The sequence below is a fragment of the Papilio machaon genome, chromosome 3 (genome assembly GCF_912999745.1).
Source record: "Papilio machaon chromosome 3, ilPapMach1.1, whole genome shotgun sequence".
Taxonomy (NCBI): Eukaryota; Metazoa; Arthropoda; class Insecta; order Lepidoptera; family Papilionidae; genus Papilio; species Papilio machaon.
The window spans coordinates 8,403,016-8,428,295 of record NC_059988.1 but is presented as its reverse complement, the minus strand read 5'-3'; the positions used below and the strand labels follow the sequence as shown (position 1 = coordinate 8,428,295).

Here is a 25,280-nt window from a genome sequence, read left to right as displayed (position 1 = left end):
ATTATTTTCATTACGAAATATACACATCAAAAAAGTCTAAGCAACACATATAAATTTCAATTTTACAATGTGTTTTCGCATTAAATCCTTAGTATTTTCGTACTTTTATTATTTATTAATGCTTTTTTAATATTAAACAACAATTATTTTTTTTATTTACTTTTTAATAATCTTAATAACCAATAATCACGAGTAAGGAATGTTTGTACGTAGTACAAAGTAAGGTGCTATATAAACTAAACTTAAAGTAAAATTAAATGGTTGTACAAAAATTGCATAAATTAAGACAAAGTGTGGTCTTCTCTGTTATGGAGAACTTGCTGGCACCGATTATTCATAGAATCGATGAGACTGTTAATATGATCCTACGGTAATTGCTCCCAATGAAATTTTAGTAAGTCCATCAGTTGTTGGGTTGTTGTCACTCCATCCAAGTCATTTAAAACACGTCTCTGGAGCATGTCCCGCGCATACTCGATGGGGTTGAGGTCTGGCGATTGTGCAGGCCAAGGCAATACCAGGAAGTTTTCCCTTGCCAAGTACTCCCGTGTGTGCAAAGCTGTATGCGAACGCGCATTGTCATGCATCAAGGTGAAATCGAAGCCAAGCGCTTGTGCGAATGGATGGACATAAGGTCTTAGAACATCCTCAACGTAATTTACAGCGTTCATGTTACCATTTACAAAAACGAGCTCTGTTCGTATGTTCTTCATAATACCCGCCTATACAATAACTGTTAAGTCGTAGTATGGATGCACTTCCTGAAGCCACCTCAGTCTTTCAGTATTTCCAGGACAACGGTACACTCTTACCCTTCTAGTATCAGGCTAGAACCCAAATCGAGACTCATCGCAAAATAAAATTTTATCCCATTATTTCCGGGTCCATATAATGTGTTGCCTAAACCATTCATTTCGACGAGCGCGATTCCCGTGACGTATCGGTGGGCACCTAATTGGCCGTCGTGCTCGTAGGCCATACTCATGCAATCGATTTCACACAATTTGGCAGCTAACAACAACACTACTTGAATTTTGTAGCCTCAAACCTATCTTTCGGGCGGTTAACATCGGCTGGAGTCTTACAGTCAGTTGTATGTATCGATCTTTCCGTGTTGTTGTACACCTTCCTCGACCTGGGTGCTGCTCAGCAGGATCTCCCGTGTTAGTTTAACGCTGATGAAGACGGCAAATAACGCTTCTGTTGATACCGAAATACCGAGATACCTGAGATTGAGTTCTTCCCGCTTGAAACATCCCTACAGCTCTCTGCACTTCATCTGTGTTCAAATGACGTCGCTCCATAACGTAAAAAATGTCTCAAAATTCAAATTTGTTCAAAACTTTTTTTTAATTATTGTTTGAATCTTAAAATTGATACCGAATACTAAATTTTAATAAGCAAAGAAAACGCTGTAAAATTCGAACAAATGCATTCGCTTTTGAATTTGTGAAAAAAAAAACAAATGATACTCGATTTTTTTTTCACAACCAGCCAGTATGTCCTATAGATCAAAAAAGTTTACATAAGTATTACCTACTTGGTAAAAAATGATAAAATAATTGATTAATAACTTGAAATAGTATCTGTTGCTTAGACTTTTTTGATGTGTGTATTTAACGAAATCAGATAAATATGTCTATGATTTAATGAAAAACGACGATTAATATTATTTCCAGTTGTAATTAAAGCGTTTAAATAACCTAAGAAGATTTCCTTGGTACAGTTTGTTATATTATGTACGGAACAGGCGCAAGCACGTTGGTCAAGGTGAACGGGACTTGATTGAATTGTAACTGATGGTCTATCTTGATGTCATAATCTTTAGATTAATAACGATTTAATTATAACTTTTTTGTTTAATTTAATTTCTTTTATAAAAGGCAAGAACACTTGCGGATCGTCCCGGTTTCGCTGTTGCCAGAGACACTGCGCGGAATAAAAAAAAAATAATATGTATTCTTCCAGACTATGTTTTACTGTGCTAAATTTCATCAAGATCCATCGAGCCGTCCCAGAGATACCTTCTAACAAATATCTATCCATCCATCCCTCTAAACTTCTGCATTAGTATAATAGTAAAATGACATGCCTATTTTACTCAGGAATAATGTAGCATTCTAAAGGTGAAATAATGTTTGAAATAGACTTATTAGTTTTTAAATTAATTAATCACAAGTATAATAAAACCTTGTTAATTTTTCTCTTTTTAATATTAGTGATGTTCTTCGTCTATGAAAAATTTCATACAAATTTGCACCGCGTCAATTCAAAAAGATGAAAAAGTTTTTTTTAACGTGGAACGAGAGTTGGAATCCAGTTATAAGTGGTTATGTCCGCACTCCAGTTTAAATTAAAAGTGCGGAAAGTCAGGTAAAGCGGGATGAGAATCATAAACACTTCAACAAGTTGAACCGCGGAGTTTATTCGGCGTGGGAAGAAATTTTAATAAACTTTTTAACGTTATTACAACAGACGGACAACGTTTTACTAACATTGTTAAGTGTATTTTTACTGAATAGATATTGTTTTCATGATTTACATTACATTTAATAAAAAATTTACTGATACTAGCTGTCGCCCGCGACTCCGTCCGCGCGCTGTTAAAAAATGGGGGGGGGGGTTATGAAAAATAGATGTTGGCCGATTCTCAGACCTACTGAATATGCTCACAAAATTTCATGAGAATCGGTCAAGCCGTTTCGGAGGAGTACGGGAACGAAAACTGTGACACGAGAATTTTATATATTAGAAGATGATATCAAAAAAATATATTTTGCTTCAACTGCAAACTAAACATAAGACCAGAGACATTTTTCTGTTCTCTAAAGGTAAACCTTTATAGATGGAGTCACCATCAACCTATTTTTAATCTTACTAATATTTTAAATGTGAATGTTTGGATGGAAAGATGTTTGTTAGAAGATATCTACAGATCTGCATGGAACTGGATGAAATTTGTTATAGATTAAAAACACTGCCTGGAAGGAGACATAGGCTACTCGACATATTTTTTATTATTTCCGCGCGGGAGAAGTCGCGGGCAAGAGGCAGTCTTTGTATACCAGTATGAGACAGACCAGGCGATATTAAGAATGAATGTGATTTACAATGTTAATCCGACGGGCCTTTTTAACTCGACTTAATGAACGCCGCGCCCGCATTCCCGGCACTTTTCTCTGACTCATAGATTTACGTGGTAAACAATAAAGGGGAGTTAGGGAGGGACGGGAGAATTGGATACATGCAATTTAAATCAGCGGCCATTGTTCACTTTAAGTCGTATTGAAATGAAGTTTCTAGCGCTGCGCTGTTACCGTACTGCCTCAATTTTTACAGAATTCTCATGTTCTTTTATTTTTTATATTAAAAATCAAGTAAAAACTCGTTTAGAAATATAGTGTTAGCTAAAATTATTAAGTAGAATTTAATATTCACAATAGGATTTACCTAAACCTTATAAGGGACTCCATTCGCTGTCTATTGTTTTAACCTTAAATTTCTCATGTTTTTTTATAGCTTAATTTAAAAGAAAAACGGTCTTTGCCAAGGATAGTAAACTCTACTACTCTATATAAAGTGGAATGGATCGCAGCCAATATTTCATCAAATTATTGGCCGAGATCCAAAGTAGAGCGCGCGGACCTCTTTCTTGTTGATAAAACATTTCTATATTTAATTATTTTATAATTGCATCGTTACTTTATAATAAAGATGGCGCCTTCTATCGTCAACTGTAAACTGTGACAGTGATTTCGTAAAAAAATATTTTACGTAAAAAAATTGATCCATTGAAAACAATGACAGGACGTAGTTAATTGCCAATTCGCATATGGATTTAATGAACATTCAATCAACCTAAGAACTATGTTTAGATACCATTAATTAGGTTAAAGTACTTATTTAAGTATTTAACTGGACTGCTAAAAGAGCTAAATTCTTTATTTAGAGTCACTAAAAGGCTGCGCGATTTTTGAATTATACAAAACATTGGTAGTCCAGCTACCAATTTCAAATGAAGATTAAGAATATTGTTTGACTAAATATCGGTTAATAGAATATTTTGCCAGTACTTCTATTGCACTAGTATATTCGTATGTACAAAACGACGTACAAGTTTGACATGTTGAAAGCTCTCTTGTGGCACAGTGAGCGACTTGTGTCTGTAAGAAGCGATGCGGCAAACACAAAGGCAACCGCCGCGGGTGATCAAAGCCCCACCTCGTCTGTCCGCCTCTGATGTCTAGATATAGACAATGGTTAAATTGTACAGGCTTATACTTTGATCCAAGAATGACACAAAATCTTAATAATGTAATATTATAAATGCGAAAGCCTAGAAGTATGGATGGATGGATGGATATTTGTTGGGAGGTCTCTCCAAAACGGCTTAACGGATCTCGATGAACTTTAGCATGGATGTAGTACATAGTTTGGAACAACACACAGGCTACTAAGTTTGTTTTTTAATTCCGCGCGGACGGAGTCGCGATCGACATCTTTTTGACTATATAATCCTGGCATAAAATTATTACAATGTTCTATATGTCAGTGCCTACCATCCTAACCTAACAATTTGAAAATTAAAATATGAATACAAAAAACATATCGAAGGATGAAAGGCTATTTGTTTTAATTCTGAATATATATATAAGTCAATATCGCAAAAAATGTCGCTTAAAACAAATAGCCTTTCACCCCTCGATATACGTTTTTTAGAAGGGATAGTTTATTTTCTATCTAACAGTCTGTCTGGTCATAGTCTGGGCTTATTTTCCATTTTAATCATCATGAAACGTTTCGAGCATTATCTGCTATATAATATGTCATTTTATACGTGGTCCATACATCCGCGTACCCGGTGACATCAAAGTGACCGACGCACGCATGTGTAGACAATTTCACAGGCGAAGCTCACTCGGTTACACACTGCCGCAACTTCACTCATTACTCACACGATGTGAATATTTTTGAATGCTTTGAAATTATTTACTAAAACACACCCCTTCTCAACTGAGTCGTTATAAATAGGATTTGAGTTTTGTTAACTCGTAAATTGAACACGTTTAAATTATTGATTATAAGTAAATCTACTTTTTTCTTCTCGATTTTAGGAACAATAGTTTGCCGCTGACTCTGCAAGTACAATTAAACATTTTTTTTTTGCTACGTTAACCCGTCAGAACCATAGCTGGGCTAATTTTTGAGTGCCATAACATTCTTTATGTAATTTTTTCCAAATTTTACAACGTGTTTGTATTTGGCAACTATATGTTTGGTACTTAGTGCAATTTACGCACATACTCTGACGTCATCGCATAAACGTTCTATCACGATGAAATACGGAACATATTTCCATGTTTCATATGGTTAGTGTTAACGGTTAATGTTTGTTAATTTGTTCCATCGACAATAGGAAACATTGTATGAACAATCCGATGGTACGATACGGACCTCGTTCCGTGTCGGGTTCAAACACGAATTATTCCACAATAACGCCCATTCATTCGATTTCATTCGTATCATCGGTACGTAGGTATACTCGGAACATTTGCGGTCAGCTCCAATTACAATGCATTCAATGGAAATTCAATTTTAATTATTTGTTTAGTTATAAACAGCTTAATGTTCTAATGAACTTTGATTTTGAATATAAACGCATTAGAAAATATGTTAAAACCGTTATGTTGGTATTTCTTTAGGGCTTGATTTTAAATCAACTTTTCAAATTAAAAGAAAATTACATTAAATTCACGTTGTAGCTGAAGTAATTTAATTTTTTCCTTACCAAAAATAAGAAAATATTTCTAGTTACTAAAATAATTGGTTTAATAAGTAAAAAATATCGTACATACTTATCGCGAAATAATTCATTTGTCACTTGACACCAAGGATAAATGATTATCCAAACAACCAAGTTTAAACATCTTGTTTCTACTTGTTACCAAATTCCTTTGGTATCAAACAATATTAACTTCTCGAAGCAAAAATTAAATAACAAATATCATAAAAAATTTCATTTACAATTATATTTTTGACAGATGTCAAAAACAAAGCATGAGTCAGTTTTCCCGCCATAATAGCAACACGTTCGGAAATGCCGGTAGCATGTTACAGCAAACAGTTGCGGGGCGAATGCTGGAATGCGGCGCTCAACTGGAACTATTTCTGGACGAACACGGAAATGCATGCCGCCGGCTCCGATGTTACACATGTCGATTTTCAAACGCAATTTTTGTTCCCTTTACAAAATTCAACGCATACGTGACATTTAGAATACGTAACTAATTTGAATTTGTTGTGTTATTTAAAATTATAGGTTGGAAATTTAATGATTTATTTTTCTGTTTTTATAAGATACGTAGTAGTAGTAAATGAGTAGGTAACCAAAAAGGTAAATACATCTCTTTGGAGAATGGTTAATAGCAATCAGAAACAAAAAATAAGTCAGATAGCCAGCATTCGTTATTTCCAGTGTCTACACTTTATCACAAATATAAGTGCTTTTTGTTATTTATTATATAAAAGCAAAGACCTTATTAATATAATGGCAACATAAACCGATGGAGCAATATTAATCAATAAAAGTTTATAACCTTTAGATTTGTAACTCTGCCAATAATATTTTAAATCTATATGATAAACATTCCATGAGTCAAAAAAATCATATGGAAAGATAAAACAGATTTAATAGGAATATAAAATATATTTGCTTACAAATTCACATTACGACTAACATGTGAAAAACGTTACAATCTTGGATGTCCACTGCCTAAACGTTATTAAAAAAAACAGTGCGTTCGACTTCAATACTATGAAATATTTTTGTTTTTCTTCTTGATCTATTTATTCTCATTATCAAGAAACGATATTCAATTGTTAATTTGCAATTCTTTTTTTGTCTAGAGATTACATCTGATGTAACTTACACGAATAATACGCGATATTACCTATATAACTATATTATAATACTGTACTCGTGTTAGTAAAATGTCAAAATTTATTACATTTGTGTATCACCATGAACCGCTTTCAAGGTCCAACGAAACAGTCTTCTTTTTAAATTGACGTGTCATTTCGAGAAAAATACACGATAAATCTAGAATATCGGTAATAAATATTTCGCATTACACGTTACATGGAAATGTTTCCAATACCTTTTTTAATCTCGTAAAGTTACGCTTCACATGAAGTTAAGCTCGCTTCAGACGTATTGTGAATATAGGTGACCTAAATATCTTCAGTGCCTGATATATGATACTATCATCAATGCGAACTCAGACCTGAATTAAAAACTTTTTTGTACCATTGTTCAATTTAAATATAACTTAGTGGAATAAAAACTCCGAAGACAGGGACAGTTAGACGTAGTAAACATGATAAGGTAGAAAGAGGGTACAAATGTATAAGTGTTGTGTGACAATAACACAAAAAAAATCTATAGTATGGAAAAGAACACTCCCTTGACCATCATTTATCATCCCTTGACACTGTAGTTTTTACATCCCTTAGTACGAATGCTAGTGTTTCTAGTTGGGACGATGGATAGGGCCAATCGACCCAATGGGAAACACCCAAAAATTTCATAAATATCAAGCAACTAATAAGAAATAGTTTGATTCTAAACGTTATGTTAAACAAAGTTAGGTCGAAATTTATTTGACGTGAGATCAAATATGCAATCCGTAAACAAAGTTATCTCTTTACGTCAGACACGATCGAAATTTAAATGCAATAAGTCTGTCTAGATTTGGGTTGCCATAGGTAAATATTTAACCTTTTAAAAAATATTTGTAGAATAAATAGATTTTTGTCGTATTTTTAATATATTTTCACAATACATTCCAAAGCATTTTTTGCTTAATCTTAGTCTATAACTGCACATCGTCCGCTGTTAAATATGTAATAAGTCTACGTGTACTTTTTTTTATTTTCATACATTTAGTTAAATGGCCAGCCAATAGGAACCCTAAAAATTTAAATAGTTACTAATGCAAAAATACGTTGGTAACATTTTTCGTTCTATCAAACATTTTAACGTTACGTAATATAATATCAACGTTACATAAAATATATTAATTGTCTAATGGCAACCCTAACATTAGCATTCGATGATCATCACTGCATTCGAAGTTATTCCAAATTTAAAGCGTGCTTCCGTCGTACGATGCCCAACATGGTATGTGATATCCCGTTACAAGCCATACTGAATGAGTTAAAATTTTCTGTTGACCAACTGTGGTTGTAGAAGTAGTTATGTAAATATAGTTTCATTTTAATAAACAAATTATTGAAAAGGTACATTGGAAGAAAGCGGTATTAGATAAACATGAATAAGCTCGAATATTTTGACAAAAGCCAAATGTGACCAAGAAGAGCCAATAACTATACCGTTTACCTTAAAGACATTTTTAAATCATATAATTTGAATAACATATTACTTATCTTTTTGTTTAAGTATTTACAAACCAAGTACAGTTTTACAACGTTTACCAAAATTAGTAAATAATAACTTCAAACAAAATCCCAAAAAAGTGAAACTGAATAAAAACATGAAAAAATACGACAAAAAAAGTTAAACATTCTCAGATAAATATTCGCCATTTGTTTTCAGCCAGTTACCTGAGAAAAATTTTCCCATTTTGTGACGTCACTGACCTAATAGGTACAAAGGATTAGAGTGGACAAGGTTCTCTAGGTTCACAAACAAATCGCAACATGGCTCGACCTCTGTTCTAATTTGACCTCAGACAATACAAATAGAAAGCTTCGCAAATGTCTTGCAAAAAAATCGGGCATTTATTATAGTGAAGGCCTGTTGATGCACGATTCGCTTGAACGATTAGTAAATTTAAAAACTAATTTCACAGTCTATTGAGAAGATCTTATAAAAAAATTGTTCAACTTCAAATTTTTCTTTGCCAATGGTACCTAGATTAGAACAGATATGCTGGCCATATTCGAGTAAAAAACACACAGAAAAGAATTTAAACGATAAACTTAATACGCCCCATTTAAACTTTAATCGGAATAGATAATTTAAGAAAAAAAAAGTTTACGAATAAAATTGCGAAGAACAGACGTTGCTTGAGGCTGTTGGATAAAATTCTCGATAACTCAGCGAGACGGATAAGCCTGGGCTATTTCTGGAAATGGGTCCGCAGTCCGCACCCACAGCGATACACGCGAACTCGTTACCCTAGGAGAGAGATAGCGATATTCAATCAGACTTTTTCTATTATAAATGAGTAAGTTTGTATGGATGAATTTTTGTTATGACATAACTCCAAAACTGGTGAAATCTGGATGAAACTAGAAACAAAGACAGAGATCTTAGCTAATGGAACGTTGCTGTGGTGGTCCCAATAAATCTTACTAATATTATAAATGCAAATGTTTGGATTAGGGATTGCAATCCGGAAAAACGGATCCGGTAATCCGGCGGATCCGGCATCATTTAATGGTTACCGGATCCGGTGCCAATATACCGGATCCGAAAACCGGATCCGGTGCTAGCAATTTGTGGGAAAATAATATAGCTGTTGCATGAGTAGGTACTTTAAATGCGTTGTGCGTATATATTTGCAGCTCTATTAGAAGTCGTTTAGCTGATGACACAATTAACAATATTTGTTTTCTACGAGCTTATTTTCAAAATCAATATTGATTTTCTTTTAATACTTATATTTTTTTACAATTATTACTTAAAATAATTATTTATCGTAAGTTGATTAAACTAAAGAGCTCTAAACTCATTATTGTGATAATTTTTGCCATTCATTCGTTCGACAGATTCATCAAATCATGATGGTATCTGTTATAATCATAAATACCTATAAGACTTGTTTGTTAGCATTCTCAAATACTTTAATAATGATTTTGATCTCATTTCAGTTAATTACGTAAGGTTAATTGTATCTATTAGATATTATAGTTACTTGATAATTAATATTGTTACTTATAAATTGATCTTTTTGTGAAAGTGAAATCTAGAAAGACTAAGCTACTCGTTACGTCGTAAAATTATTACTAGTTACCTACACTACTAAATTTTAATTGTTTTCTTGTTGTCTATTTGTCTTAACATTGGTTAAGAAATAAAGACGATTTTATATATTTGTGATTTATTTTTAATAAACTACCTACATATAAGTGCAGTGACACTTGATTAACTTACTTATTTTGTACTAAAATGCGAAAATCATCTTGATTTAATCAATCCGGTCGGATCCGGCCGGATTGATGGGAATCCGGTCGTATCCGGCCGGACTGAAAATGACGCCGGATTGCAATCCCTAGTTTGGATAGATGTTTGTTAGAAAGTATCTCTAGAACGGATCATCAGATTTCGCTGAAATTTGGCATAGGTGTAGACATAGCTTGGGAAAATACATAGGCCACTAATATTTTTTTTAAGTAGTGGGCGACAGCTAGTAATTAATAAATTTTCATACCATTATTAGGAAACTAAACGTAATAATTGTATCTTCTAAAACTGAATATAGTATACAATTACAGACCTGAATAAATGAATCAAGTTACATGTGGGATCTACTGCAAACTTTATTTGTATTATTTATTAAATCTTGCGGTTTGGTTTAATGAGTAATATGGCCCAGACTTGAGTATAGTCGATCATATCAGTGTTAATGTAATTACGAATCTTGTTTGTATGTTACATAAGCTGTTTGAATAAAAATCTGGCAGATTATAAGATGAATAAAAGACCATATACATCAAAAAGTGTGAACAGAGATTTATTCAAAACAGACATGCGCGTAATTAAACACTGTAAGAAATGAATTGCGCAGTGACTCATGGTTTTATGGGAAACATATTGTGTGGCGTAAATATTTATTACCTAAAGTTAATATTTGTGGAATATAGTACTTCGTACAAGGTGATTGTACAGTCGGGGACGTTTATTCCCTATCCATTTCGGTTGAATTTCATTTGACGCTCACAATGAAGTTTGAAAACTTTCCACAGGAAAGTATACACATGATTAATTCTTCTTATAATCTTACGGTTATAATTTGCTGTAAGATATTCAATCCTAAGTGGGAAGGGATCCTTAATTTTTTTATAAGAAAATGGGAGTGAAAAATAGCGTGAACACCGAAGTGGTCAACTACATCCATGGACATCCTCAACACCAGAAGAACTATAGATGCGTTTCCAGCCTTTTGGACAGAGATACAATCTGTTCTTGAAGAATAATAAATATTTAAGTGTACCAATATTACAGGAATAAATAATTATTGACTTAATTAAGTCGTGTGTTACCATAATCGACACATAATGGACAAGGACAGGTAAATACAAGATAATAACAATATGAAGTACTAAAGAGAGTATATATAAGATTATGAGACGTTACAAGTCACTATATTATACTGCATGTAGAGTACAAATCGACTATTTAATTCTGACCCACAAGTGTATATACAACTTCGTGAATACATAATGTGTTATAACAATGCTGATAAATATAATACTTACTCATTGTCTTTAAATGGAATGATGTTCAATTTTATTAGCGATATTTATTTATTAAATGACAAGCTGTCCCCCGCGACTTCGCCCGTGTGAAATTAAAAAAAAATATTAAATTAATTTATTGGTAGTGGCCTATGTGTTCTTCCAGACTATGCTCTACATCTATGCCAAATTTTATCAAAATCTGTCGAGTCGTTACGGACATACCTTCAAACAAACATCCATCTAAACTTTCGCATTAAAAAAATAAAAGATAATGTATCTGATGTTGAATTACTTTATTTAAGAAATCGAAAAGTTTAGTCAGCAACATCATGTACCTATGTGATAATCGTAAAAATCTGAGGCAAACATGAATTATTAATTACTATTTAAGACGATAATTATATTATAGTTTAATTTGTTATGAAAATTAGCTTGAAGAATCATAAACATGTTTATAAATTTATTATTGGATAGGTTTATCTTTTGATCATCCTAGATGTTATAAGATTAAAAAAGTAAATGTTTTTTTTTTAGATAATTTTAGTTCAGAAAGCCGGATGTGCAAAATATTGTTATGATCGACATCAAACAAGCTACTTCAAAGAGCGGATATCCTTTATAGGTGTAGAATCGTCTGTTTGTACGGAAACAGATTAACGAAAAAAATGTCAATATTATATGGTACGTTGTAAAGTATAAATTCCGCCATACAACAAAATAACTATGTTATGATTATTGGCCAATTATTCACCTTTATCATAAGTTAAGTGATCTATATATGTATACTAGCTGTCGCCCGCGAATCCGTCCGCGCGCAGTTAAAAAAGACTTAATAGGGGTATGAGAAATAGATGTTGGCCGATTCTCAGACCTACTGAATATGCTCACAAAATTTCATGAGAATCGGTCAAGCCCTTTCGGAGGGGTACGGGAACGAAAACTGTGAAAAGAGAATTTTATATATTAGATTTTTTAACAATGTTTCTGTTTAACTTTTACGAATAAATAACCATCATAGTCTGAAAAAGGACATAGGCGACTAATTAATTTTGTTTAATTATGCGCGGGCGTACTAGCGGACGAGAGCTAGTTTGTCTATAAAAATGTGACAGTGAAGCACGAAAGTGTTATAAAATAAATCATAAAAAACTACATTTTAAACAAAGATAAGAAAAAGATGAATATTTTGAAGTGTTCATTACAAGGTAAAATTGCTTTTGAAGTCACACAAGGTCGGTTGTAATGAGATTGTGTAACCGGTTCTTATTTACGTAGCAAACATCTTAGTACTTCTATTGTTGATTCAACTGCGATAATATGCATTATAGAAGATTCACAACACAAATGCAGTTTGTCACGTACCTCTACTAGTCTTAGGATAAATAATGATATATTCACATACAAACACATGGAAAAAGTATAGTCAAATTCAATAGAATAGAGTAATTATATTAACACGTGTCACTGGCTGACAACATCTTTATCTATGGATTTATTCTGCAAAGATTCAGTGCTTATATTTATGATACAAACATGTCTGTTTTACAGTCTGTGATTACAGCCTTATAAAGGTAAAATTGTTTAGACAGGTTTGTTGTTGTAATCTCTCATCTGTATACATTGAATTCGACTACACTTTTTGAAATAAAAATATTGCAATATTGTTAATTTAACAATATTTTGATAAATTATTATTAGAACTTTAGCGTTACGTTATATAATCTGTGGAATTCTCTATTAAAAATCAACCAAACAGTATGTTTCCGAAACACACGACATACAATATGCAAATTGTATAGATACAGGTTAAAGTAGATTCCAGGATGATTTTAATCATATTATCACCCCATATAATCCATTTTATAAGCTTATTTTAAAGGATAATACAAAAGTATTCAAATAAACATCACTAATAACAAAAAATTCTTCGTATTGCACCAATAATATCAATTATAGTTCGTTAAACCCTCTAATCGCCAACTCGGTATATCAGTTTTATTGTATTTAATAGCCCTTTATTTGGAGCAAAGGGCGTCTGATACGGAAGTACCTACATTCCCCTAGCTATCCGTTTTCAACGCGTAAACATCGTTTTATGACGTTAAATCAAAACAAAACTGGACTAATCATTTGTATTATTTTGTTCTGTTTAACTAAACTAACAGAAAACACCGTTTGGAAATTATAAAAATTTTTAATTCATTACACAGACACGTTTAGTTTGCCGATTCATTCGAAAAGTTAGTTAGGAAAGTTAGCAAGCAAAAGTTTAAACCCGCGGAAAATGTACTTTGTTCTCCATTCATTACTTCCGTAATTATTATTTTTCTAGTCTCAAATTCGAATAGGAATTATGTTCCTGTGTCGTATTAAACAGTATTAATACGACATAGGGACATAATTCCGTTTGCACGAAGCCCCAACGTGCAAGCATGTAGACCGACCTCATAAATATTACTAAGCCGATCTGTTTACTCGGTTATGTGCCGCATTCGAAGTGTAAACATGTCGACCGAGGTGTGAATAACAAACTATTGCAATCTACTGTTCGAATAATTGCAATATCTTGTTATTTAAACATGGAATTACAATGAATTGTTATTTAAATTGTTAAATTTAAACAGTCAGCTGTTCATATATCCTGGTTATCACTAGTTTCAAATTCGTATAATTAAATTATTTGGTTTATAACTCCGTGCGACAATCAACGTGGGATTTGTCTTGTGAACCTTGTATGTTCTGTACAATTAATTGAAAACAATGACATGTTTATTTTTAACTTGAAACTTTGATATGTTTGAATTTCAGTTTATTGTTTGAAGATGTAATTGTATGTATTATTTGCTTATTGTTTCCAGAAACAATTCTTAATTAAATAAATATTTTTATTGCACAAAAATAAAATGAGATGTAATTTTTTCTAAGGAGTTTTCCAGTATGTCATAACCATAAATACCTAATTTCCTACAGGCATTTAGGTTTATCGTGGAAATACCTACAGCATTGAAGCATCGTAGCATAAGGCACGTGCTTTATCTAAACTCTCACAGGTTATTCAGGATGTTATCTACAAGGAGGCGTCTTCAATATGCTTAAGCGATCCTTTTCTCTATCTAATCTCTAAACTATTAATTCTCGGAGCTTATAAGTCACTGTCGGGCTTACGTAATTGGTTTTGGATCGACTTTAGCGTAGTATAACCGGTGATAATTTCTAAGGATTAAGGTCGAAAATCACTTATAAAATGAGACAGGACAAGGTTATGGAATGTGTCTTGTTAGTGTTTGTGTTTGATAAACAATACCGTGCATGGTGTCGCGGTGGGCGCGTGTAGGCGCAGCGCGAGTGCAGCTGTTCGCACTTTCACCTCGCGCTCGCAAATATGGTAATGTGGTAACTCCGAAACGTCCTCACAGGAATACAGTATCGCGCATTACCAATTGATAGTTCCGTTTTAATAATAAACATTGTCTATTGTAGAAACTTTCAACGATTGATTGTTTGAACATTAAGGTATTTTTAGTAAACAAAAGGTTTAGATACGTTCTTAAGTTGATTAACATATATGTTAAATAGTTCTACCGTAAAAATAAACTTATAAATATAAAATAATAAGTAAAATGACAGCCGGGCCGGGCACGTGACATCGCCCGCACTGCGGGGTCGTCGGCCATCGATCGCGCTGTTGGTAAACATTGCAGATCGTTGGTAGGTCGCAGGTCACCCAGGATTGCCATTCGGCGGGACACAGAGAACGGACTCACCTGAACGGTCTGCGCGCTGTCCTTGTCGAGCAGGAACTCCATGGACTTGTGCGGGCGCGGCGTGCGGCGGTCGACCGGCGCCAGCGCGAGCAGCGACCGCGCGTGCAGCACCGTGCGCTGCGTGTCCACGTCCGTCTCCAGCACGCCAGGCGCCGGCGCCGGCGGCCGCGGCGGCCTGCGCGCCACGACGCCCGCGGGGGCCGCGCCCTCCTCCTTCAGCGGGATGCGCACGAACTGCGGCCCGGCCGCCGCGCGCGAGCCCTGCCCCGCGTCTGCCGCCGTCACCGCGGTCCCGCCGCTCCGGGGGTTCGCGCCTGCGCGAAGTTTCTTATCTTTGCGCCCCGAAAAACGGAAGTTCGCGAACCGCGACAAAAAGCCCGCGATGCGGCTGCGCGGCGCGCGCGCGCCCGTTTCCGTCATGTCTGCGTCTGCGTGTGCGGACGGCGCGCGCGGCGCCTCGCCCCGCCCCTGCCCCACCACCGTCACCTCTGCGTCCGCCGCGTCGTCGCTCCCGCTCGAGCTCGAGCTCACCGTGCTCGCGCTCGCGCTCGACTCGCGCCAGCTAACTTCTGCTACCACAGGCGAGAACGTTACACCCTTGGAGCCGGCAGAGATGGAGCGCGCGGGTGGCGCGGCCTCGGGCGGTGCGACCAGTTGCAGGGACGCGCGCAATTCCTCCGGCGTTTCGCGATGCGGGGTTGCGCCCGCTCGTAATTCAGGTGTGGACCGAACGCGCGCGTCACACGATGACCGAAGAGGGGTGGACGCGAAAACCGGCTCCCTGATGGGATCCGGGGAGGGCGTTCGTGGGGGGGAGGGCGTCGCAGACGAAGGTTCTATCCGCCTGCGCAGTTCGTCGAGCACGTCATCCCAGGCGCCCCATGAGTCGCGCAGCCGTTTCGCCGTCAGCACAGACAGGCCGCGGTCGAAGTCCCCGGTCTCGGCGAGCGCTCTCATCGCGTTCTCGTCTAGACGTCGAACAGTGGTCTCCATTTCGTGTGCGAAGGCCTTCTCTGATTCTGTGGTAGAGTCGCTGTCGGCACTCGGCTCGCGGGGTGGCGCAGGTGGAGGTAGTCTGGTGTCAGGCGGAGGCGGGGGTGGGGCATGGCGCGGGGCGCGGGGCGGCGGCGGCGGCGGGTGGCGCGGACGGCGCAGCCCGCCGCGGTAGTCCAGCGCTGTGAGGTCCGCCACGCTGACGGTGAGGCTTTCGGACACCTCAAAGGTCTGTCGGAAGCGCGCGCGGTGCGCGGCGGTGCGGCGTGGCTCCGCGCACACGTCGAGCTCTGCTGGTAGCGAAAGCGCGCGCGCGGTTCGTGGTGGTCTGCGCACGGCGGTTGGCGAGGCGAGGCAGGGCGCGGATCCAGCCGCGGTGCCCGCCGTTATTTCTGTCGGTCGCTTGATGGGCGCGAGGGGGCGGCGGGCCCGTTCGCTATACCCGCTATCTTCGCTGAGGTTCTCTGCGGAGAGATGTGTGCGGGGCGCGGGGGCACGCGCTGGCGGGGGCGAGTTTGGCGGGGACTCGAGGGAATCGGGCGACAAGCTGGGCGAGGCGGGCGCTGCGCAGGAGCGTTCGAGGGACTCGAACTGCGCGAGGCTGGAGGAGCGTGAGAGCGAGCCCGTGCTGCCGGGCGAGGCGGCGCGCTCCCTACGGCGCCGCTTGGCCGGACAAGCCCATTCCCTTTCTGATTCACTGTCGCACTCCGACCCTACGGACAAGAAATAACGCACTCAAAAACACATTGAATATTCACAGATCCACCGCTTCGCTCACGTCGCGTCTTCACACTGACACCGGCAATGACAATGACACCAATTTTTGGTATGTTTATAACGTATGACTTGGATTTCTTCCAAGAGTATTCCCGAATCATGACAATTACATTCTACCATCTACAAAAATTAAAAACATATGCGCAATATGTAAATCTAACGAACCGAGAAGAAAATTAAAATAAAAATTTTTTATTTAATTACTTAAAAATAACTTTTATTTAGTTTGGAGTTTAACATTTTAAAAGAATTGTAAGAGCGCCACCTACCGTCCAGTAAATATAACACAATAACTTGGAGAGACACCTCCTATGTAGTTTACGACAGATGGCGTTGAATTCTAAATTGGACGATTTTTAACTTGTAATTATTACTTACCCACAGCTCCCCGCACATGAATAACGGAATCTGCATCTGAATCCGAAAGCCATGTTGCAGCCGAAGATCGTTCCGAACGCAAATCATCGCTTGTTTCCTCGACTATCGTTTCGAGGTACAACGCGTGAGTGCTGCCACTGTCACCTGTGGACAAAAGAAAAAATGTTAGATACTAATAATCTACTACACAATAGATGGCGCTAGTAACATTTTAGTCAAAGTTTTATCATTTGCAATCTGAATAAGAAAGCACATTGGCCTGGAAGAAATGTTGTTTTGAATAATTTAATGTTAAACCATGATGATGAAGCTATTTTCTCGCCTCTGATTTCTTCATTGCAAAATTTCGCCATTGCAAGAAAAATAAGTCAGCAATTCAAAAGACGACACGGCGATTTCAGACAACTGGTTTTGTTACATATTCGTTTGCGCACAAAATTATATGTCAATCGTACTTAAGTAAATCGGTGATGACATCGCTGGGACAATGAAACTTTCTCCGGTTTGTTTCACGCCTGACGTAAGTTCATACATTATGCTAGGAAAATTAATTCACTTATATGCATATGTAAACTATTGTATAAATCCTAACACGATAGTAATAAGGTCGAGATTACATTATCGATTTTTTTCTATTGTAGTTCAATGACATCAATTATAAAGAGCCTTATTCACTTTCCAACTTTAAAATATTTATTTATAACATGTACTAGTGTAGTAGACAACTTGTAGGTACCGGATTTACGATATAAAACTGAGCACAGCACAAGCAATGATTCTTGGGGAATTGCAGTATTATTATAACCTTTATTTACTTAATTCTATTCTATTTAAAACAAAAACAATTAATAGAGATAATTCCCTAAACGGAGTTTACAAAAACCTTTTCACAGAAATAAAGATAAAAAAAGATAAAAAAGTAAACATGATTTTTTGACGCAGGTAATTTATATCGTTTTATTATACTATGAACATTCATATTTGGCAAAGTACTGTATTCAGATACACTTCAAAAGGCACCGCCTGTTACCGCTCTAGTTATTTTCGTTCTGGCAAACTAAAGATGGTTATTTTCTTTTGTCAGTGACCATGAAATTCTCCTATCATTTAACTGTAATTTGCTATCCTACTTTTTATACCTCAAAAAAACTCAAATTGTTGGAATTTTCACCAAAGAAGTACAGTTTTTATACATTATGTTGTAATGTAGTAAACTATTTATATTATCTGAAGAAGTTACATATAGAAATAAATAAAGTTTTTGTGTTTTTCTTTAATTAATCTATAGTTACTACATGTTTAAAAATTCAAATAATAAGCTTCAAATATGAAAACAAAACGTGTTTACGAATAGTTTAAGGCTATTCACACTATATAACTATCAGTAATAGTTCAATCTATTGAGGCTACGCGTGGGAACTCAATTGTATTGCCCACGCGCATTGAATTATTTAATCAGTGTTAACTAAGTTTTTTATATTAAAAAGAACACACATAGTTTACACAATAACAATAACGTATCAGGGTATTCTATCGTTATCATATTTAAGTTAAAAATATTTTCGACACCTAAATTTATTGAGTTTTAAAAAGTTTGAAAAAAAAACAAAACAAACTTTGGAAACATAATCATCAATCTCCGTATGCAGAAACATAAAAAAAAGCAAAGAGTATATAAACTTTTTAGTACCAAAGACTCATTTAAATTCACACTGGTGTGGGAAAGCACGTCATGAGGTCAGTTGTGAGATCCACAGCTGTCTGTGTAACGGTCTGCGCGATGTATTCAGGATTCGAACCCGGGTCATACGCAGCATGCATCAGAACACGTGTCCAACATAACACTGGGTAACACCTGTCGTCTTTAACAGGTGTGAGTAGAATTATGTTACATACATACATTATTTGTTCAAAGCATTTGTATCTAAATTTATATGTATTTTCCCCATACAACATTCATGATGTTCATGATGAAATAAATACTTTATCTAGGAAATACTAGGTAACTATTTTTGGGGCATTAAAACCCGAGTATTAGGCATAAAATTATATTAGTAATTTTCATAGTTCAAGGCCATCTTGACAAAATTATCAAACGTGGTATGGAGGAAAAAATTTCTTACTAATACATATTGTAATTACTAGTCCTTCGTTTTGATTTCCCTAAGTATTCTAAAGATCTCCCATAGTGACCATATAAGGAGTCTCAATACATTTAGAACAATTATATAAATGTAATATATTACATAAACACGTTACAACAATCGATATGTAACAAATCAAATGAGAGTTCATTGACCGTGTTGCAGTAGCGTTGGCACCATGGAACTGGTTAGGTTCCGCTCCACCGAAACGCCCTGCACAGATTAGATTACGTTAAACGAATACCCTCTTAATGTACATAGTAAAGACTCTTCAATTACAAACTTGTAATTAATAATAAGAAACTAAGCATACTTTATGACAAAAAGCGTTAAAAAGTTTTTAAAACAAAGTTTAAGACATCTTAAAATAGCTCTATAACTTCGAAATCGTACCCTGAACTAAAAAATGAAATGTCAATAAAATTTTATTTAAAAATAGCTGTCGACCGGGACTCAGTCCGCGTGGAATTAAAAAAAAAAGGAAACTATGTGTTCTTCCAGACTATGTTCTATATCTATCCCAAATTTCATCGAGATTCGTTAAGCCGTTTTTGAGATACCTTCAAATATTCATCCATCCATTTAAACTTTCGCATTTATAATATTAGTAAGAAGTAATATAAATCCAATAAAATGTAACGCAGTTAACAAAATAATTAACACATCGTCGATTGCGTGTTCCTCATTCTTTTGTTTTATGACCGATTTGTTACCGACAAATCGTGAATGTCGCCAGTTTGTAATTTGCTTGGGCAAATTGCATAGACTCGGCAAAGTTGCACTTTTTCAAATTCTCGAATTATACACACATATACAATTGACTTTTTGAATTAATCAGTTTGATATGCATTTTTCCAAGTCCTTACAATTTGCCTAGGCGAATTACAAACGACCAGCGTTTACAATTTGTCGGTGTCACAGCATTGTATGGACACTTCTCGGTATACAGAGTAATCCATCCATATACTCCGGTCCATATATTTTTTTGCAACTTATAATAAAACAATTCGATGATTTCCAAGAAAGTGCACACCTGCCGATTGCATTTTTTACTTTTTATAAACATCGATTATGTAACACAACATAAAGTTAATTGTTTATTTATAGCTTTACTTTTTATAAGATACTAGCTGTCGCCCGCGACTCCGTCCGCGCGCAGTTAAAAAAAAACTAAATGGGGGGGGGGTTATGAAAAATAGATGTTGGCCGATTCTCAGACCTACTGAATATGCTCACAAAATTTCATGAGAATCGGTCAAGCCGTTTCGGAGGAGTTCAAGTTCGAACCCCGTGACACGAGAATTTTATATATAAGATTTCAAAAGATGATTTATTTCTTTATAAATACTGAAAACGACTTAAAGATGTTAATAGTGAGTGGTTTGGTGATGACACCGTTCATCAGGTTAAACACGGTGAACGTCATATTGAATATCAAGAACAGAGTTGCATAATAATATTACTTGATTACACGCAATTGTATTGTGTGCCGAATATGGCTAATTGCTTAGAATGTTGCCTTTATATAATTCAGAAAAACACTTGTCTAATTAACGTCGAAAACAACTTGTCTGAAAACCAATCCTTTATCTTCAAATAAAGAATATTCTTTACTAAATATATTCTTAATTAGTCAATATGATTTATAAGTTTTTATTTTCTTTACGCCAACAAGGAATTGCACTGTTAAATAGAGACAAGAACAGATTCTCGATTACGAAATATCCGTTCATCCAAAGTATTTTTAGGTAATGGGTCAGTCTTTATAGCGCGAACAAACTTCCTCTATCATTATACCCTTTCTGGAATGTATCAAATTGGGTTGCGTTCCACACACTTTATTTGTAGCAGTTTGTCTTAGTTAAATTGAACATGTTAATTTAAAAAGAAAAAAATAGATGTTAATTTAGGTTAGTTCTTTCGTACACTTAGTCGTAATATTTCAAAAATCTTTGTCCACAAGTAAACCGTTCATATATGATTTTATGAAGAAATGTTTATTTAAAATTTCTACATTACTTAAAAAAATATATAACTGTGGTGATCGCGAAAACGCTTCGAAAAGAAAAAGTTCGAATTCGTTCTTAAGAGTACAGTTAGTTTGAGACTCGAAACAATTTTAGAAGATCATCTCACGCTTCGTAACAGCAAAATCGAAAGTAAACACATAACAGTTCTGTAAATTATACCACATTTAAGTGGGCAGTATCGAGTAAAATTACTTCAGGTTCTGTTTGTATTTTTTATTATTCTACTGTATAATTATATTCAGATACTATAGTATATTTAAAATGTATTAATATTTAATATCTCCGTTAATTTAAATGGTTAACAATATTGTCTTTTTTTTTTTATATGAGAAGGGGGCAAACGAGCGGCGCGAACACCGAAGTGATCATCGACGCCCATGGACATCCGCAACACTAGGAGAATTGCAGATGCGTTGCCGGCCTTTAAGAAATATGCTCGCTTCTTGAAGGACCCTAAGTCGTAGTGGTTTGGAAATACCGCCGAGGACAGACCATTCCACAACACGGTCGTGCGCGGCAAGAAATTTCGCGAGAACCGCACTGTTGTGGAATGCCAGCCATCCAGATGGTATGGATGGTACCTGGCGGTCTGTCGGGTCGTCCGATGACGAAACTCGGCGGCAGGAATCGTTCCAAACAGTTCTTCGGAACATTGTGTTGTAATCATTTATTTTTTTCAGAGGAAATGAAAAGCATCGTAATTAAAAAAATGGTTTTTATTGTGTTACAACAGTGGAGACTTAACGTTACCAGATAGACTAACCTTAAAGCATTGAAACTCCTAACGATTACAATATATTGTAAAAAAACAAGGGTAATTAATGCTACAATAACATAATTTATCAACTACAGGGTCCAGTAAGAGGTTATCAGCAAAGTGCAGCGAACAGCATGCGACACTTTATCACAAAGATATTGAGAACATTGCAAGGTTGTGCATTCATAAATAACTATAAAACCATTCTTGGTTTATTTATACTTTTTAAATACAAATACGATAGTGGAATTCACAAGAACTTAGAATTGGAAATTAGGTTCACGTACTAGATACTTTACTCTACTTAACCCAACAAAGGGTTGTTGAAAAAAGAAAATCATTACGTTAGTATGAACTAAGTTTGAACATAGATGTCAGAAGAGTCTCAAAATTTTCCTAAATTGAAAAAAAATATGAAAAAGAGAGAGGAAAGTAAGTAGAGAAAGACAAGTTTGGTTTGCCGACTCCTTAGTCGTCAGACTAAAATTGAACACGAGTTTAAAAAAATATTTAAATTTTCTTTACTCTTTTACAACTTGGATACATGTTGTAAACAACAAACATATGTAAAATTTATTGAACTCTACGATTAAAGCCTTGCAATATCCAAACAACAATAGTTAGAAGACTAATTAATTGATCGACTTCTGTATGACCTCATTATGATCCTCGTTACGAGTCATAAGTCAAGTGTTTACGGTTGAATAATTACTGACATAATGAGCAAGATATGTAGTTTAAAATTAGTAAAGGCAGCTATACAAGGACAGTTCCATGCAGTCGACATCGTCAGCTTAAAGCGTCGGTCTTCTACCGGCAACATTGAATTTAAAACAGTCCGTGTATGATGTCCAAAAAATTATCCTCAATATTAATGCTACTATAATGTTTGACCTGTAGTCGTAATATTAGGTAACATTGCTCTTTGAACCGGAACCGTAACGCAATTGTGCGCCTGCGCAGGATTTTCTATTACACAATTTTGAGTGTCACCGTACTAGGGGGACTAACTAGGCCTATGGTATTGCCCTATTCATGACTTATATTGTGCACTATGGGAGTTTCTCAATGTAGGTTTCATACTCATACATATACCTATACCGAGGAAGACCACTTAACAACTGTGAGTGCGACAATATTTCTAATATAACTGTTAGTTTCCACTGCCTCCTACCTATAAACATCTATCGATATGAGATGTGTTGGCTTGGCCTTAACACAGGTGGTAGTTACCCGACGGAGCGCGGTCCCCGCTACCCGGTCACGCTCCGATGCCGCTTGCGGTCTGCGGTAATACGCCTCGTATAGCCAGTACAAGTTGAACTTTTTTAACATATTTTGCATACCGTAAAATATTTGTAACACGAAATCGTTTGATATTTTAATAAGTTTGCTGATTTTTAGTCATTCGCAAACATGATTTTGATTCCTGCAACATCAATTTGTTAATAAAAAACGATAAAAACTGGAATTAAGAATTACACCAAGAGGCAATTTAGAAAATTTCGTCGATTTATTAATTCTTGAGAATAACATAGTATTTTACGCGGCTGTTTTTTTGGCTATTGTCCTGTTGAAAGCGCGTGCTATAGTTTCATATTCATATAATGCTATTATTTTGATTGCGTAACTTTTAGGGACCTTGATTTGTCTGAAGTTTCGTATTCTGTGTACCGGTGCGCACTTCTGACTCAATCATGCAAAGGGATTCCGACCATTGCCCACTTCGTTGCCCTTTACCCGTTGCCTGTTGAAATGTACGCAATTAAAACCTTGCTTTCGCAACATAACACGCTCCATTAGACACGACATGCAATCACTATTTCCAAATACAAACATATCAATGAATGTTTGAAACAAAAGATATGCTATACAAACTTTAGAAACGACTAGACACGGCAACAGAAAAATTACAACAAAATGTCTATCGAAAATGACATTAAAACTTAGATTTGCTCCATTGTCACAGTCAATTATTTTTTGTAACTCATTAAAAATTACGATTATTCAAACAAATATAATGTTATATTCGTGTAAAAAATGCATGACGACAAGATTAATATTGATTTTATTTCTCACATGTAAATGATTATTAAAAAGATTGAAAGCAATGAAAAGTGACTTAAAGTTCATGATCATAATTTGACGGAACAATTGTATCAATTTGTCGTATCGTGACCGTCACGTGGCCATCACGTGAGCGACTTTGTCTGCGTTCACCTTGGTACAATGAAATGAACGATCACGCTAGAATGCTTCCAAATGCCTTGCTACTGAATTTTGATTCGTATTCAACTAATATTTCTATCCCGTAAATTGCACAATTCCTGGCTTATTCGCTTAAACATAGCTCAAAGTATTTGAATTAAATTTATCTACTGTCTCCCTACAAAAACGGAAATTTACGATTAAAAACATAGGTTTTATATTCGAAATATTTTACGAAAGGTTCCATTAACATTTAAAAGCTTAATTCCGTTATAAGTTCGTTTTGCAATAACCGCGAAGCTGGTCTGAAACTATCAAGTTTAAAACACACGGAAGTAAATCGTTCTCATGTTACGCTTATGTTACACCTGTCATTTTCATCTAATTAATGACATGTTATTTAGTTCTAGATTGTTCTAAGAATCAAAATTATATCAAACCATGCAAACTAGTTTATTAAAGAATTAAGCTTTATTATTTCCTGTAGGTAATATGATTCCATCTAAGCACTAGGCTCTAGGCTCTGCTAGGTTATTCACGATATCATTCAAATTACTTTCTAATTATAATACGCTTTTTACTGAAGAACGTATTCTTTGCAACATTTTCCCTTATCACTAGCCTTATTTTTTTATCTATTTTGTCCTTATTACTCTTGGAAGCTGTACTATTCTTTATCAAGCATTTCCTAATATTTCAAGCCGCATTTTTCAGTTATCTCGCAATTCTTTACTTAACCCTTAAA

General features: G+C 35.8%; 1 protein-coding gene across 1 annotated transcript in view; it reads right to left on the bottom strand.

Moving 5' to 3' along the window:
* The window catches only part of LOC106719700 (uncharacterized protein C6orf132 homolog), a 63,408-nt gene that overhangs the window by 24,624 nt on the left and 13,504 nt on the right, over positions 1-25,280 (bottom strand). Inside the window, exons 2-3 of the mRNA XM_045686666.1 lie at positions 17,397-17,540; positions 15,249-16,954 (exon numbers count right to left, since the gene is read on the bottom strand). Of these exons, the coding sequence (XP_045542622.1) occupies positions 15,249-16,954; positions 17,397-17,540 (1,850 nt within the window). The remainder of the gene's footprint in view (positions 1-15,248; positions 16,955-17,396; positions 17,541-25,280) is intronic.